This window comes from Rhea pennata, chromosome 2 (genome assembly GCF_028389875.1).
Source record: "Rhea pennata isolate bPtePen1 chromosome 2, bPtePen1.pri, whole genome shotgun sequence".
Lineage (NCBI taxonomy): Eukaryota > Metazoa > Chordata > Aves > Rheiformes > Rheidae > Rhea > Rhea pennata.
In genome coordinates, this window is record NC_084664.1 from 50,888,637 (window position 1) to 50,903,283 (window position 14,647).

General features: G+C 34.0%; 1 protein-coding gene across 11 annotated transcripts in view; it reads right to left on the bottom strand.

The window, feature by feature from the left end:
• CLASP2 (cytoplasmic linker associated protein 2) overlaps window positions 1-14,647 on the bottom strand; it is a 145,023-nt gene that overhangs the window by 55,138 nt on the left and 75,238 nt on the right. For all 11 annotated transcript variants that reach the window (XM_062569487.1, XM_062569484.1, XM_062569486.1 and 8 more), the window contains 8 exons: window positions 13,805-13,950; window positions 12,979-13,114; window positions 9,933-10,003; window positions 7,889-7,948; window positions 6,463-6,540; window positions 5,666-5,833; window positions 2,339-2,394; window positions 914-1,087 (listed from right to left, as the gene is read on the bottom strand). In XM_062569487.1, the coding sequence (XP_062425471.1) occupies window positions 914-1,087; window positions 2,339-2,394; window positions 5,666-5,833; window positions 6,463-6,540; window positions 7,889-7,948; window positions 9,933-10,003; window positions 12,979-13,114; window positions 13,805-13,950 (889 nt within the window). The remainder of the gene's footprint in view (window positions 1-913; window positions 1,088-2,338; window positions 2,395-5,665; window positions 5,834-6,462; window positions 6,541-7,888; window positions 7,949-9,932; window positions 10,004-12,978; window positions 13,115-13,804; window positions 13,951-14,647) is intronic.

Genomic DNA, 14,647 nt, shown 5'->3' on the forward strand with positions numbered 1-14,647 from the left:
AGCAAAAACCTTGAAAACCATAGGGTAAGCATATCCCTAACATCTCCCAAAACACAAGGTAGATCCCATATATATTTCTCTGCTTCTCCCATGGTTGTGCTTAGCAACACTGACATTAGGACTTGTCTCCTCAGTGATCTATCTAGATGTCACACAGGCTGACAGGAAAAAACTAGCTGTACTATGAACGCTGCACCTCATTTCCTCCATATATACCTCTGTATTACGGATAACCTGAGAAGAACAGAGACATGTCTCATACTCTCATCCTCCTCACATGTTGGTTCAATTTAGCATCTAACACCACCACTATCAGAAATAACACTTTTCTGTAAACTTATTCGCAGCACTTTCTAAGTCTTTCTGCCAGTGAGGACTGGAACCTAGATGCAAACACACACATAATTGCTTTGAGAGGTTTCTTCCTAAGCATGCTGATGCCATGCTACCGTATGTTAGTATACAAAAGGCTTCAGTAATAGATGGAACAGTTGCCACTTACTACAAGGGAATCTTGCTAGCTATTTTACAACAAAGCCAAAGAGTTTAGTAAAATGGGAAATAGAGATCTAATACTAAATTCCTTACTGCTTCTGAAACAAAAAAGAAGCCATTATCACCACCCTCTGTTAAGTGGAGGTATCACTTCTTCAGATACTTTAAATGAGTTAGTCTGGAAATATTTTAAGAGCCTAGTATGGATGCATTCTTTCCCTGAGATTCTTCAAAAAGAAGAAAAAATAAAACTTATAGCAAAGTTGATAACTTATTTCAGAACACTGCAGTATCCCAACAATACTAAAAATGATAATGAAAGTTTTTCAAATGTAGAAGTACTTTCTCGTAAGATTTTTTTTTTAAACTAAAAACAACAACAAAATATTTCACAGTACTGTAAAGCTGTATCCCTCACCTAGTGAAGCATACGACCCTGGAGGTAGACCAGCTGCAGACAAGCGCCCAGCTCCAGCTGCCTGCCCAGCAGCATGGCGCGCCTTTGCACCTGCAGCAGCATTAACATCAATGTCACTGCGAGACCTTTGCAGAGCTCCCGGGCTTGGAACACTCTTGCTGCTGCTTCCTGAAACTAAAAAAAGGTAATTATTATGGTAATGAATAGGCAGAACTATATTTACAAGATTAAAGTTTTCTATTGCTGCAGCATACTTGCAAAAAATATTGAAATCAATGTTAAAGTCAAGTTAATACTAAACACAGTATTGTTAAAAGATTAAAAACACACATACACATGGCCAACAGGTATTGAAATGATAGTTCTGGTGTTGCCTTTAAACTCAGGTAAAGAACTAAGTCCTTGATTTCTCCAGCTGGTTTAATACTTGAATTCATGTTCAATTTTTTCTTTTGCATTTTACAGCATTAATCATTTCACACAACTATACTGATCAAACGTAGTATCAGTTCAGTATTTTATTTTATAGTATTCTCTTCATTTTCATTATGAAATTTTACCATTGCTCTACACAAACTACTTACTCCCACAAATGACAGAATTGGGAGCATTTATGTGATTTTTTTATAACATTATTGAATGTTTCACAAATTCACAGCAGTTCAGTGGCCCTCGTGATACTGAATCAAGCATCTTTTCCAAATATTTTTTCCACATACCAGCTAAGAAACTGACATCAGAAAGAAAGAGCAATTGGACAAGTTGAATACCTACTTTGAATTACTTGAGGGCCTAATCTTCTGAAAAATATTTTTATATTCATCTCTAGTTATTAGCTGAATATTAACCATTCAGCTCAGTTAGTTTTAGCCACCGGTGCATGTTCTCAAAACTTAACTTCCTCTTAATTTAGGTATTCAGAACACAAACACTCACAGTAACTGGTCCTTGAAAAGGAGTCAATGATTTACTCACTAATGGTTGCAAAGAAATAATGAGAAAAGAGAACAGATAGATTCAAATCTAAAAATCCAGATAAAATTGAACAGTTTGAATTACAAGTTTATTTTTTTCATGAGTAACAGGAGCTATGCTAGAATAGATCAACTCATACAACAACTCATTTTCAATTGCCATAAGCCTAATAGTCATGAACAGATCATAGAATAATGCTTTGTTCTTTTTAGAATGACTTATCAGCAAGAAAACTTAAACAAGATCAATTAATAGTGGGAATACATAGGTGATAATGTGTTGTATTTGGTAACGGATTGCAATTTTGCAACAACTAAAAATATGAAAAACCTAAGGCATATATCATTATCCAACTGTGTAACAGATAGAGATTGTAAAATTGTAAGCTGCATTTTTTTAAAACTAAAACAACATTAAAAGCAACTGTTCAATACACAGCAATAGGCATACCTCTGCCTGCAAGGCTTGCTGGGCTGGCTGCAGACCATTTAGAAGATAGAGGACGACTATAAAAAAAAAAATCCAACAAACAAGAGCTTTAATAAAATACATCTCACGTATCTTATACAAAAAGCAACACAAAGATCTGAGGAAAAAAGAAATGTTTTTTTTTCTTTTCTTCTACTGTCTCTGTATATATCAGAAACACATTAAAAACAGAATGATAAGGAAAATATCATCATCTTATCAGATCATCATTGAAATTTTATGGAATTAAATGTTCATTACAAGGCATTAATCTCTTGCTAATTAATAGACATATTGTGCTAACAGAAAGTTCAGGCATTCCAGATTTGGTCATAGAAACATTTAAGCTGGCCATTATAAGGTTTTAACTGGAGGAATGATCTTCTAAATCAGCTGTCAAATAAAAATAGCACAAGCTAAATTAAAAGATCTTGATTTATAATGAAAGAAATTATGTGAAGTAGGTTGCCTACAATAACAAGGAAAATGTGTATGACTCACAAGCCTCCTCCAGTCCTATATCCCTAAAGAATTCAATTAGAAATGAAAAAGAAATATGCTGCAACTTCAAAGTAGCTAGATTGAGTTTCCCTTGTTTGACTGTTAGATGCCTCAGTAATTTATAAAAGGGAGAAAAAAGCATGTCTTTCCTCCATTTTCACTCTTTTTCCCTATATTCTTACTGCAAAAGCGAGTAGCTGCTGAAGCAAAATCATTTGATCTACTCAAGTTTAACCTTAAACCCTTTCTTCTGCTTGGTTCAAAAGGCTAGCATGCAGTAAGAGGGAGCAGAGAAATGCAAACAAACAAACAAAACAAACAAAAAAAAAACCAAACCCAAAATACATGAGGAAGGCAGAAGACCGAAGCGACAGTGAATGGCATGATACTTTATTCGTTGATTCATCTATAGCCATCTAAATATTTATCTGACTGGGAAGGTTTGTAGTAATTTCATTGACACTCAAATTATAACCTTGCAGTCTAGAGTCTCAGTTTTAGAAAAAATACTCTCTAATTTTAATATCAAAAAGCAGAGAGAAGAGAGATGCATAATATTGTGTACTATTACTGAGCTAATAGCTCAGTAATAATGTAGATGTCAGCATTGTTTTCTAATTCCTCAGGGAAAATAATGTTTGTAGTTTGCTACAAACAGTATCTGCTTTTCTGACATCGATAACCAGTGTTTTTGAGGTATTACCACTTATTTTGCTGCAAATAAAATAAGTTAAATTCAGTATGCCCCGGCAGATCTCTTGGGCACATTCTGACCTTTAAAATAAGCACCAAATAAAAGGCTTAGAAAACACTGTTACCATTTCAGCACTTGCACAACTTACTGTGAATGACGCTTCATTTGAGCAGCTTCCTATAGGCAGAGCTTGTTTTGCAGGAACAAGTCATCACATTTCCCTTCTCCTATTCCCACTTAAATACCACTGTTATCATAAGGAAGTAGCTAAAGTCACAGAAGTAAATTACACAAGGGTACCCTCAGAACAGCTTCATTAGTGTTTTTGCACAGCCTCAGATTCTGAGGGGATTTTACTAAATGAAGTCAGTTTCTTTCTAGATTTAAGGAGCTCCTCACCTTCTAGATTTAGGGAGCTTTCATAATGATATTAATAATGATCAAAAAGAAGTAAATTTCAATAATCTCTTTGCTTTTTATTTTGGAGGAAAAAAGCAGGTGGTTTCTTGGGGCTATTTTTTCTTTTTCTTTTTTTAAACTCAGAGGTCTAAATACACAAAAGATGGATAGTAACACTTGAAATGAAATGTTCTGCTATTACAATCTTTTTTGTAACTCAAACTCTGTTACCAAAACCAGTTTTTCATTTAGGTTCAACTGCTCTGGGTTGGACTGATGATAATCTTTCTCAATCTTATAACAAAAATCACTGCACTAAAACCATTTTGATCAATGGATCTGCAAGATTTGCAAGTTCAGAGTGTCAAAAAACACAGTATAGCAAACATTAAAAACAAACAAAAATAACCAGCACCCTTATTTCCTAGTTTAAGATATGCAGCAAGAACTCAGCATTTATTGCAGAAGCCAGAAAATTTTTTTTAGAGATAATATGGGAGAAAAGAAGATGCTTCTAAATGTAAAATTAGTGAAAGCTCACTTAAAAAGTTAATTACTTCCAGTATCAGATTTTTTTTGCTTATCTTTTATTTTAACACTCCTATTCTGCATTGTTTACCTTCAAACAATTGGCAGGATACACAGCTGTAACACAGGGAGTAACATCTAAGGATTTAATACTGTAAGATTCTAGTTTCTCTGTAAATTAGTTTTAAACATTGTTATTAGTAATTCATTAACAATCTTTTGATTTCAAAGTAGAAAATATAGATTGAATTAATTTAAGCAAAAGTAATTAATCTCTGAATAAACATTTGCTAATGGAAAATGAATCGCTAGCAATAATCTACATTACAATAACTTTTAAAAGACTTTTATAGTTACAAATATCATACTGAAGATAAGATTTGATACAGATGAGGGAAAGCCACTGTTATTTAAGGTGCCAGCCAAAAAGAAAAAAAGTTAACTTTGAATATGCTGGAAGTTGTCTTTGCTATCAAGCCAAAAGTGAGCAAATATCAAGTTATCTTGCTTTGGAAATGAAGCATTTGAACAGAAATCTTAAATACTTTGAGGATCCCTTCTACAATTTAAAGGATAAAAATCACTACATCCTACTACTCCCAGCTTTACATTTCTTCTAAAAAGCCAGTTGATTCCTTTTACTATTGGTACCTAAGCAAACTTTAAAATATTTTAAAAATCTTGATTACATTAATACACCATTACCTACAGAACAGGCCTAAACAGCAGTCATGGAATACCCAATACTGTAAAGACAGAATAAAAAATGACATCTGATCTGAATGAATCTCAATGTCAATGTCTCTTCATCATACTTTCAGAGGAAAGAGATGAAAAGTACCACCACCATAGTATTTTCCTAAACTTACTTTTTACCATGCTGTTGGACAAGTGACAATATCTCATTATACAAACCTTAAAGATCCTTTGATGCAACAGAGGCTAGTAAGGAACAAACATATGAGTAAGCACAGTCTGCTAAATACCATTTTATATATGTCATTATCTTCCACCTTGCTAGAACAACACTGTCATGTAGCAGAGCACAACAAAAGAATTTTAAGAATGTGAATATTAAAAGTGACAGAAGTACAACTGCAGCTTTTCTGCACACCACAGGAGCCTAACTCATGTGCTTTTGGGAAATATAAAATATTTGGTCAAACTCAAACAGTTAAGTAACTTACTTGAGGCTCTCCTGTGAACTGGAGGATGACCTGTCTGACTGAGGGAGAGATGCTATACTGCCAGAATTCTTCAAGTAGGTCTGGAGGCTTCTTTGATAGGGTGGCTCAAGAGAATTGTATAGAGTCTCCGCTTCACCAGGGAAGTGATTTCTAAGACCCAGATAAGCCCTGCAAAATAAAGTAACAACCAAATGTAATTGTGCTAGGTTTTTCTTAAAAAATATACAGTCAGGAAGCAGAAGACTGTAGAATGAACCAGGGATGGCAGAAAAAGGAACCCAGAACAGAATTATGTACCACAAATAATATACTCAGCTAGGTCATAAAAGAAACCAACTTAATCAACTGAACTGTTTTTTTTCAAAACAACTTTGTCTTCTGAAATTCTCAAGGTTACTTACTAAGTCATAGTACTTGTTCCTGTAGGGAAGCAAGAGAAATTCTTTTCTGGCCTGCTCATTAGTGAAAGTACTGTAGTAGTTCAATGACTTAACTCATGGAAAAAATGAACAATTGTGCGACAATATCAACCTTTATCACTCCTCTTTCACTGGAATCCTCAACTCTCTGAAAGATTATCAACTGCCTCAACCTTTAAAACTATTTTCTTTCCAGTACAAAGCATGACTCAAAACATAAACATCAAATTTCCACTTAATTTGTGCCCTCTTTTACAGAGGTGAGCAGCTAACTATAGTTGATTATATACATCACATATAGTGAATAGTATTCAAACCATTCAATCCCTCACATAAAATCTGCTGTTTTTCAGAGCAATAAGTATAGACAAAACTTACTTTCTTGCCTCCACTCTTGCCTCTGCATCAGCATCATGAATACCCTTCTTGATCGTTTCAACCAAGACAGCTGCATGCCTAGAAGACAGACATTCTTCATACTATGTTTTACTACCCCTAATTCAACATTAGGAGAAGTAAAGCTTTACCCACTAATCAATATTTCTCTAAGTAAAAGACAGCCCACATAGTGAGTTCTTTCCAAGATATGAAGTTAATGCTTAAGTACACTGATAACATAACTGCACCTTCTGTAGAATCCTAGAAAGCTTCCAGATATTTCTTCACCTTAATGAGGAATTTACGTTTTCTGGAAGAGTAAAGCCTACCACCAAAATAGGCAGTTTCTTGAATATTAAAATATGTATACGTGTTTATGTATATTTAGAATTATAAAGAACAAGCTTAAGAGATATTTATACTTCTTATTTGCTAAAGATGTAAAAAAGTGTGTGTTATCCTGTTTTATAACACCTTCTGCTTTTGTTTCACTTTAAAATTATTTCTTAGAAATTCATTTGGATTGACTGGTCACTGAAGGAAACAGCATAACAATATACAGTATAACAATGCTTTCAGAACGATTATTTACTCAAAACACAGTCCTAGAAGTCAAAAATGAAAAATGTTGCTGCTCACAATATATCATTACAATGTTAGGTCAGAATGATCTAGGATTTTCAGTACTAGCCTAGCATTATAGTGGCTGAGTTCAGTTCCCAGTTCTGCAATAGACAGTGACTATACAGAAAAAAATCACTTCCTGTCTTCATGTCAAGTGCCTCATATGTGAAATAGGGCTAACACTCTTTGCACTATCATTTACTTGTATTAGAGCATACAGTTTGAGAGGCAGTGTTAATACAGTGATTGACACAACTTAATATTGAGTATGTTTTATTTACATCCTTTAAAAACAGATTCCAATTGCTTTGAGATAGTTTTCATGAATATAGACATTTGGGTAGAAAAATCTGTAGTACTAGAATCTCTGCTAAAAGCCCCAGTACGAAAAAACTTGCTAAGGGAATGTAATTAACTAATCTTAAACAAAACAACAACAACAACAAAAAAACCCCACAAGGCATTACAGATGAGAAAAACCTCTATAAGCTTGTGTAGTAAGACTCTAGAGACTTCATCACAAATCATGCATCACTATGAAATATTTTTGAAACTCGACTTTGCGACAGACGTCTGGTGTATTATGTGTGTGTTCGTGGAAAGGAATATATGGTTTTATATTTTCATACCAAAGGCTCAAAACTGACTAACACTTTTACTCACTTAGACAGACAGTTGGAATTTTTTTTAATATTAGACAAGTTTCCCTATCAAATTATTCCAGAACATAACAGTATCACTCTGTTCATTAACAGGTAAATTAAAAAAGTATGCAGTTGGGAATAAGTACATTTACCCATACCTTTCCAGTGAATGCGTTTGCCACTCTTGTAACAATAGGTCTAAAAATTCAAAAGAGCGTCTAAAAAGACAGGATAGAAAGTTATAATTAGTACTCCCTTCTCTAACGTGCTTGTGGAATTAACAACAACTTCATTGCTTCCCCATGGGAATCAAATACACAAATACACAGAAAATACATAAAATACATAAAATCTGCCAAATCAAGACACTGGTCTGCTTATTGTAAAATTTACAGACTGTATACAAAGCAAGCTAACTAATCCTGAACTTCAAAAAATTTACGTGCTTGCATCTATTAAGTGATGTTATTAGACATATGCTATATTAGTTTTATTAGTCCCAAAGTACCAGAAAAATATTTAAAAAGTTTTAAAATTATACAGAAATATAATTACCATAAAATATTAAAACGCAAAAAAGAGTACTTTAAAAAAATCAACTATTAAGTCACTCAATGTTTCTATCGCACTCACTTTTTTCCCAGATTCTACCCCTATCCTTTCATCTATCATTACTGAGTATACAGCATAACTGAAAATGTAAGACCATTAATACAAGGCCATGTATACAGAATGTAGTCAAGGATTTGCTGGCACTGTACAAAACAATCTACACATTTATTATAAATTCAGAATTCTTGACAACCTGTTAGCAAAAAAGCATACTTTGAAAAATATCTGAAATTAGATGTTGATGAACTAATGAAACTGGTATAGATTAGGAAGGTGCAGTTTTGGAGTCTTCTGGAAGGTAGTGGTCTCTATTCTTTCTTTAAGACTACTACTTTCTATAGTTTTGTTGCATCTTTAATCTGTTCTTAAGGGGCAGGATTTGTATCTGTTTTACCTAAAGCCTTTGGATACTTACAAAACATCGCAAAAAACTGTGAAAGGCTTAAGAAGTTTCTTCACAATTATAACCGATCTAGTTTTTTCCTTGTCTTTACAAAGTAATGGAATTAGTATGAAAGAAATGAAGTTTTGGCCACCTTCATTGTTGCTTACTGGACTGTAAACTGCAACAGCAGAACTGTAAGTCTAACAGCTGCTTAGCAAAGCTATGGGAAGTAAAGGCAGGAATAGTAGTGTACGTTGTCTTGCAGTCAAACCCAAATTGTGAGAGGTCAGCATAACCTTCGCTCACATGCTCTGGATGCAAAGACAATTTGGACCCAATCACTTATAATAAATAAATAGTAAATAGTTTGAACACCTAAACTATCTCTTTCATATATGTAGCTATACAACTTTCAGGGCTAACCTGGGTCTAGAAACAGCGTAACTGCTTTTGTGAGATTCTGTGCAGAAAGCAACACTGTCAGACCCCAAAATGACTTCATCGAGAGCTAATCCAAGCATTCAAGGACCATGTTCTTGGAACCTCAGCATGCTGAAGATGCATCTCAATTGTCCAACATAGCAACGACCTGATCTACCATGTCCTATCCAAGATAACAGTTATTTCCTCAGTGCCATACTTCCCAGTATTATTTGGGCACAGTATCAGACACGGCCTAGCTCCTTGCATTCAAACTGCATTGTACAAGAGTTGGGAGGTCCTCCTGCAATGGAGAGAAGCAACGTGCTGGCAAACACTGCACACAGTATGCCGTAGTGCTTCCGTAGGAGCTAGCCTCACTGTGCCTGTCAGGGCTGACACTAACTGCAGCCAGCAGGCACACCTGTATCATGCATAAAAATGCCTTTCCATACCCTCATTATTTATTCTCAATAATCAATTTAATATATTTTCATTGGTTAGAAAAACATGGATTTAACTATAACTGGTTTTACTTCTAGTTTTAAATCAGAAGGTATTCTTTCAACAAGCGTTACAAATGTTTTAAATTAGAATAAATTCTGCAGAAGGATACAGTGTCCTCCCTTTATGTTAGGAAAAACACTGCTCCTCAACAGCACCCAGGTGAATGACATTGCTGAAACCTATTTTTGTAGTTTACTAGATAATAGTTTCACATATTCATACCATCATCACATTTGAAATGCAACAATTTAAACATCTGCTATTTAGAATATACTAACCTTCTAACTGCAACTGATTTTGAGGTACAGTTGCTTGTTATTAAAGGTATAAGTCTGGGCACATGGGTATGCTGAAAAAAATAGGACAAAAGCAATTAGTGACAAAACCATTCCTGAATTTTTACTATACTAACCAACCTAGAGTTCGCAACGTATTAAAATGACAGTATCATGCAAAATATGTACTGACACTAAATGTAGAGTATTATTAAATGAAGGCTACTGTTACTAGCTATGAATCACTAACTTGTTTGATTTTTCTTAAAAAAAAAAAAAAAAAAAAAAAAAAAAGAAGCACTTCCAATGCTGTCAATAACCACCTTGTGATGCACAATATCTAGGTATCAGAAGTCACAAATGAAAGCTGAAAAGATTGTTTCCTCAGAGGAGTCCTAAACTGATGTTATTTCAGTTTCATCTCAGGGCAGAAAAAAAAGCAATAGATTTATCAGTCAAAAACTGAATAACAGAGAAAAAAACCAAAAGTATCAGTCTAAAACTGTGAGCATTCTTTTAGGATCAATCAATAGAGATAGCTAGTGCTGCAAAGATCAAATTGCTTTTAATGCAAAAAAAGTCAATAAAATAATGCATGACATGTAGTCCATATAAAAGCAAACTTACTTTTAGAATTTGTATGCAAACATCTACTATATGCTCATAGGAAGACTCAAAGAAAATCCTTGAATTACCATTTAAAGTGGATACTACATAAATACATTAAACTACATTAAATCCCTACATAATACTTTTATTCAGAATTAAAGCAACCTTACTTATATTAACTAACTATGGACACAGAGTAATACAATTTTAATTCCCAGTTCAACAAACCTATTATCAGTTCATTCATTTCCTTCCTAATTAAACACATTAGATAAACTTCAGAATAGCCTCCAATACAATAAGAAATAGTAAAGTATATATAAAAAAAAAAACCAGACTGCTTATAGTACTATACTATTCTTAGCATCTCATGTATCCTATTTTTTCCCTTGGATTGTTACAGGATATAAACACACAAATCATCCAAAGTAGAAAGATAATTATCAGCTTTCAGAGTACTGCCAACTGAAGAATTAGGAGGGAATGATTCCAGAAATCCAGAACAGTCTACTGATAGAGAGTGTTTCTATTTATATTTTATACTATTTTCAAATGTAAAAGAGGTGCATGACTGCCAGGGAGTGCACAACAAGCAAATACGGAGGAAAGAACACGGCATTTTTACAGATAGAGAAATCTGTATGTTCCAAATCTTTGGAGCCACCTGCATCATACTTTTGAAAAACTATCCAGAAAAGAAATGTGAAATCCAATAAAGGGGCAAAGATGAGCTATAGCTCTCCAAGATCACTGACAGACAAACTGCTTAACACAATCTCCCTCTTTTTCAGAGGGCGCTCTCTCAGCAACAACACACTAAAGCATCAGGATCTAAACTGGCTGGTGGTTCTGGTGAACTGGTCAAGGGTTTCTGGTAGGAGTATATAAGCATAGCTCTGACTCCAAAAGCCGTAACAACTTGGGCTCTAAATATCTGACTGATCACACACTTTCCTTGACAAACCTTAATTTAATTCTAAGGACAGAAGTCCAGGGAAAGAGGGAACACATTGCCTTCGACTCTGGAACACATTTCTTTGTTTCTATTAAAACTGGAATCTTCCGATTGTCAGAACACCTTGTATAACCCATTTATTTGTTTGGTATCTGAATGCAATGGATTGGAAACATGGAAGCAAGAAATCCTATCTATTACAGCTAAGAATAACAAATTTAAACAAAATCAGAGCAGCGATAGCTGGCATGTTGGCTCTTTCTCAATAAACTGAGCCAATAAAGCCAACTGAATATAATCAGTGAATTTTATTTCATGCTGCTGTTCTGGTGCTTCATTTGTCTCCCATAAGCAATGAGATGGGGCTATTTTCTTAAAATCTGAGCTTGTCTAACACTACTGCAAATGATAACCTTCTCTTGCAACTTTAACCATACTATGTGAGGGTTTATTTCCTCCCCCTCCTCACTCAACGGTGTGCCACAAGCCACCTCAGAGTGCACTGTAGGACTCAGGGGAAAAATATCTATAGTTCTTAGCACAAGCAGCTGATGCAAAGGCAACACAGAAAGTCTCAAAACACTCTTAGAAGCGTCATTAGACAGAATGGTAAGTATTGAACATACTGAAAGATAGCAATAAAATGCACAAGTAGAAAGCTACATAGTTTTCTAACAATTTACAAAATTACGAGCGTGGATGAGTTCATAGTGAATAGCAGTAAGTGCTTAACATTAAGAACTAGAGAACACCACACAGCTTTTAATGTAGAAATTACAGGCAACCTCCTATCTCTATCTGATACAAAAAATGTCAGTGCAGGTCCTAAAAATCTAAACAAATATCTTGTTTCAGTCCATGGTCAGTAACAGATGCTTAGGAACAGAAATTAAAAACAGGATTACTATGCAGTATTTCACTTTCCTGCTTTAAGCTGTCCGCAGCTTAAAATACTCTCACAGCAGAGATTTCAAAATCTCTTCTGGACTTTTCTTCCATGAACTTCTCTCTTCTGAACTGATCCACATTTGTTTGGCCTCTTCAACATTCTATCACGAGTTCCTAGTTCCAAGTGTGAGCGAGTGAGCACGTGTGTGCATGCATATACACACATGCACAAAAGAGATGCTGTTTTAAAGAATTCATTACTAATCTGTTGACTATTTTTTTACTTTGCCTTTTGTAAAATAAGCAGGTCACAATTGAAATACACTTGCCTTTTAACAATTTACACACTACAAAAATAATGAAAATACACTGCCTTTTCATACTTATTCCACAATCTTTACCAGGATAATGTTGCTGATTGGTATCAATAATACGTAATATTTGCCTTCTTGTCCAGAACATTATTTCTCCATTGAGGAATAAGTGTTCTAAAGAATGGTTAAATAAATCCTGATTACATCTGAGAATGGGAAATATCTCTGCTAAGACTCACTTCTTGAATATTTCTAGCAAACAAAGTAAGAGAGGAGCACCTACCCGAATAATAAATCTAATGGCTGCACATCCAGAAGTTGCCATTACTTTGGCGCTGTTGGGAACCAGATTAAAAAGAGTAGGCACAATAGCTTCAGCGCCATGATCAAACTTGTTTCCCAAAACAGTTGAAAGATGGCTATTTAGGAAAAAGAAATAAAACCAGTTAATAAAAATTTATTACCCTTAAAATAACAAAATTCATTGTACATTTGACAGATGGGGCTTTCTAAAAAGAGAATTTCCTAATTTAATGACTTCCAAATCTTTGCCTTAATGGAAATGCAAGATTTGTTGAAAACTTTTGTTATTTATTTCAGAATGAAAAATATTCACTACAACTTGAAAGCCTGAAATTCTCATGTCTATATAGAATATCACAATACTTCTACTTTTTAACAAACTTCAAAAGCATGTTAAGCTAAAATCTTAAGGAAAAAATTAAATGCTTGAGAGTTTATATTTTTATAACGCAGGTAAAACTTTTACTTGCTTCCAAGACTGACCCTCAAGATGACAAGAATTAGTATTTACAGCAATTTATATTAACTTCTTTTAAGTGCTCAGTCTAATGATGGTAATTTGTTCTTCAAATATAATATTTTACAGAATTATCAATATATTTTTCACTTAAAAGAACAAATTCATTTGAAATGTTTTTTCATTGCTTCTAGAGCTTCAGAGCCTGACTTTGCTCTTTAGCCAGTTACTCTACAACAATCCAAAAATACAATCTTTCCTGCAACACTCAAAATATCTTAAATTCAAGTTCACCAAAAAAAAAAAAAAAGTCTAGCAACATACACAAATGGACATAAACAATACTTACGCTACAGTAATGCAGGCTTCTCTAACCACCTGGGATCTGAGATCCTTGGCTGACAGCTTGAAAGCACCATCCAACAACCGCAAATGCTGAAAAAATCCATCATACTGTGCAGCTCCAGCAACAAGCAATGACCGAACTTTCCTGAGCTAAAAAAAGTTAAGGCATTTAGTTTCACAAACTGCCAATACGCATTCTAAATAGAAGCAGTATGTACTTAACTGTGGAAATGTATGTAAGCACCTGAAGCGCATGCATTTCTCTGGTGTCAAAAGATTTGAAAGAGTTCTTTAGACATCTGTGTTGACAGCATTAAAGTGTAACTGTCTCCATAAAATGGAAATTAAAAAAGATAAAAGCTATCTATCAACAATATTGAACTTAAAGTTTTTGAAATTTTGAAATATAAGTTTTGAAATACATGGGAACACCAAAAAATATATAAATTAAATTTTAAAAATTAAAAAATCTGAGCCCAGTCTCCAAATGTGCAAATGCATAATTCTGTTCATATACTTGTTTCCAAACTTCTACTAAGATACCACAAACTTGATTAAAAAATCCAAATTTCACACACACGTATACATATTAATTACATGAGATTTATCACAGATAAACGTAAGAGGTATGAATGCCTGTAGTTTACCTGCAGAACATTTTTTTTTTCATAGATGCAAACTGAAACATAGCTTTTGGAAAAAACTACCACTCGAACATCAACAAAAATATATTTTAGCATTAAAAAAAATTTTTTCAAGCTTATTGCAAAGTGATTTGATACATGGAAACTCAAAATTTAGAAGCTTAGTATGAAAGCTTATTTCATTTTTCTGAACTGTATTACTT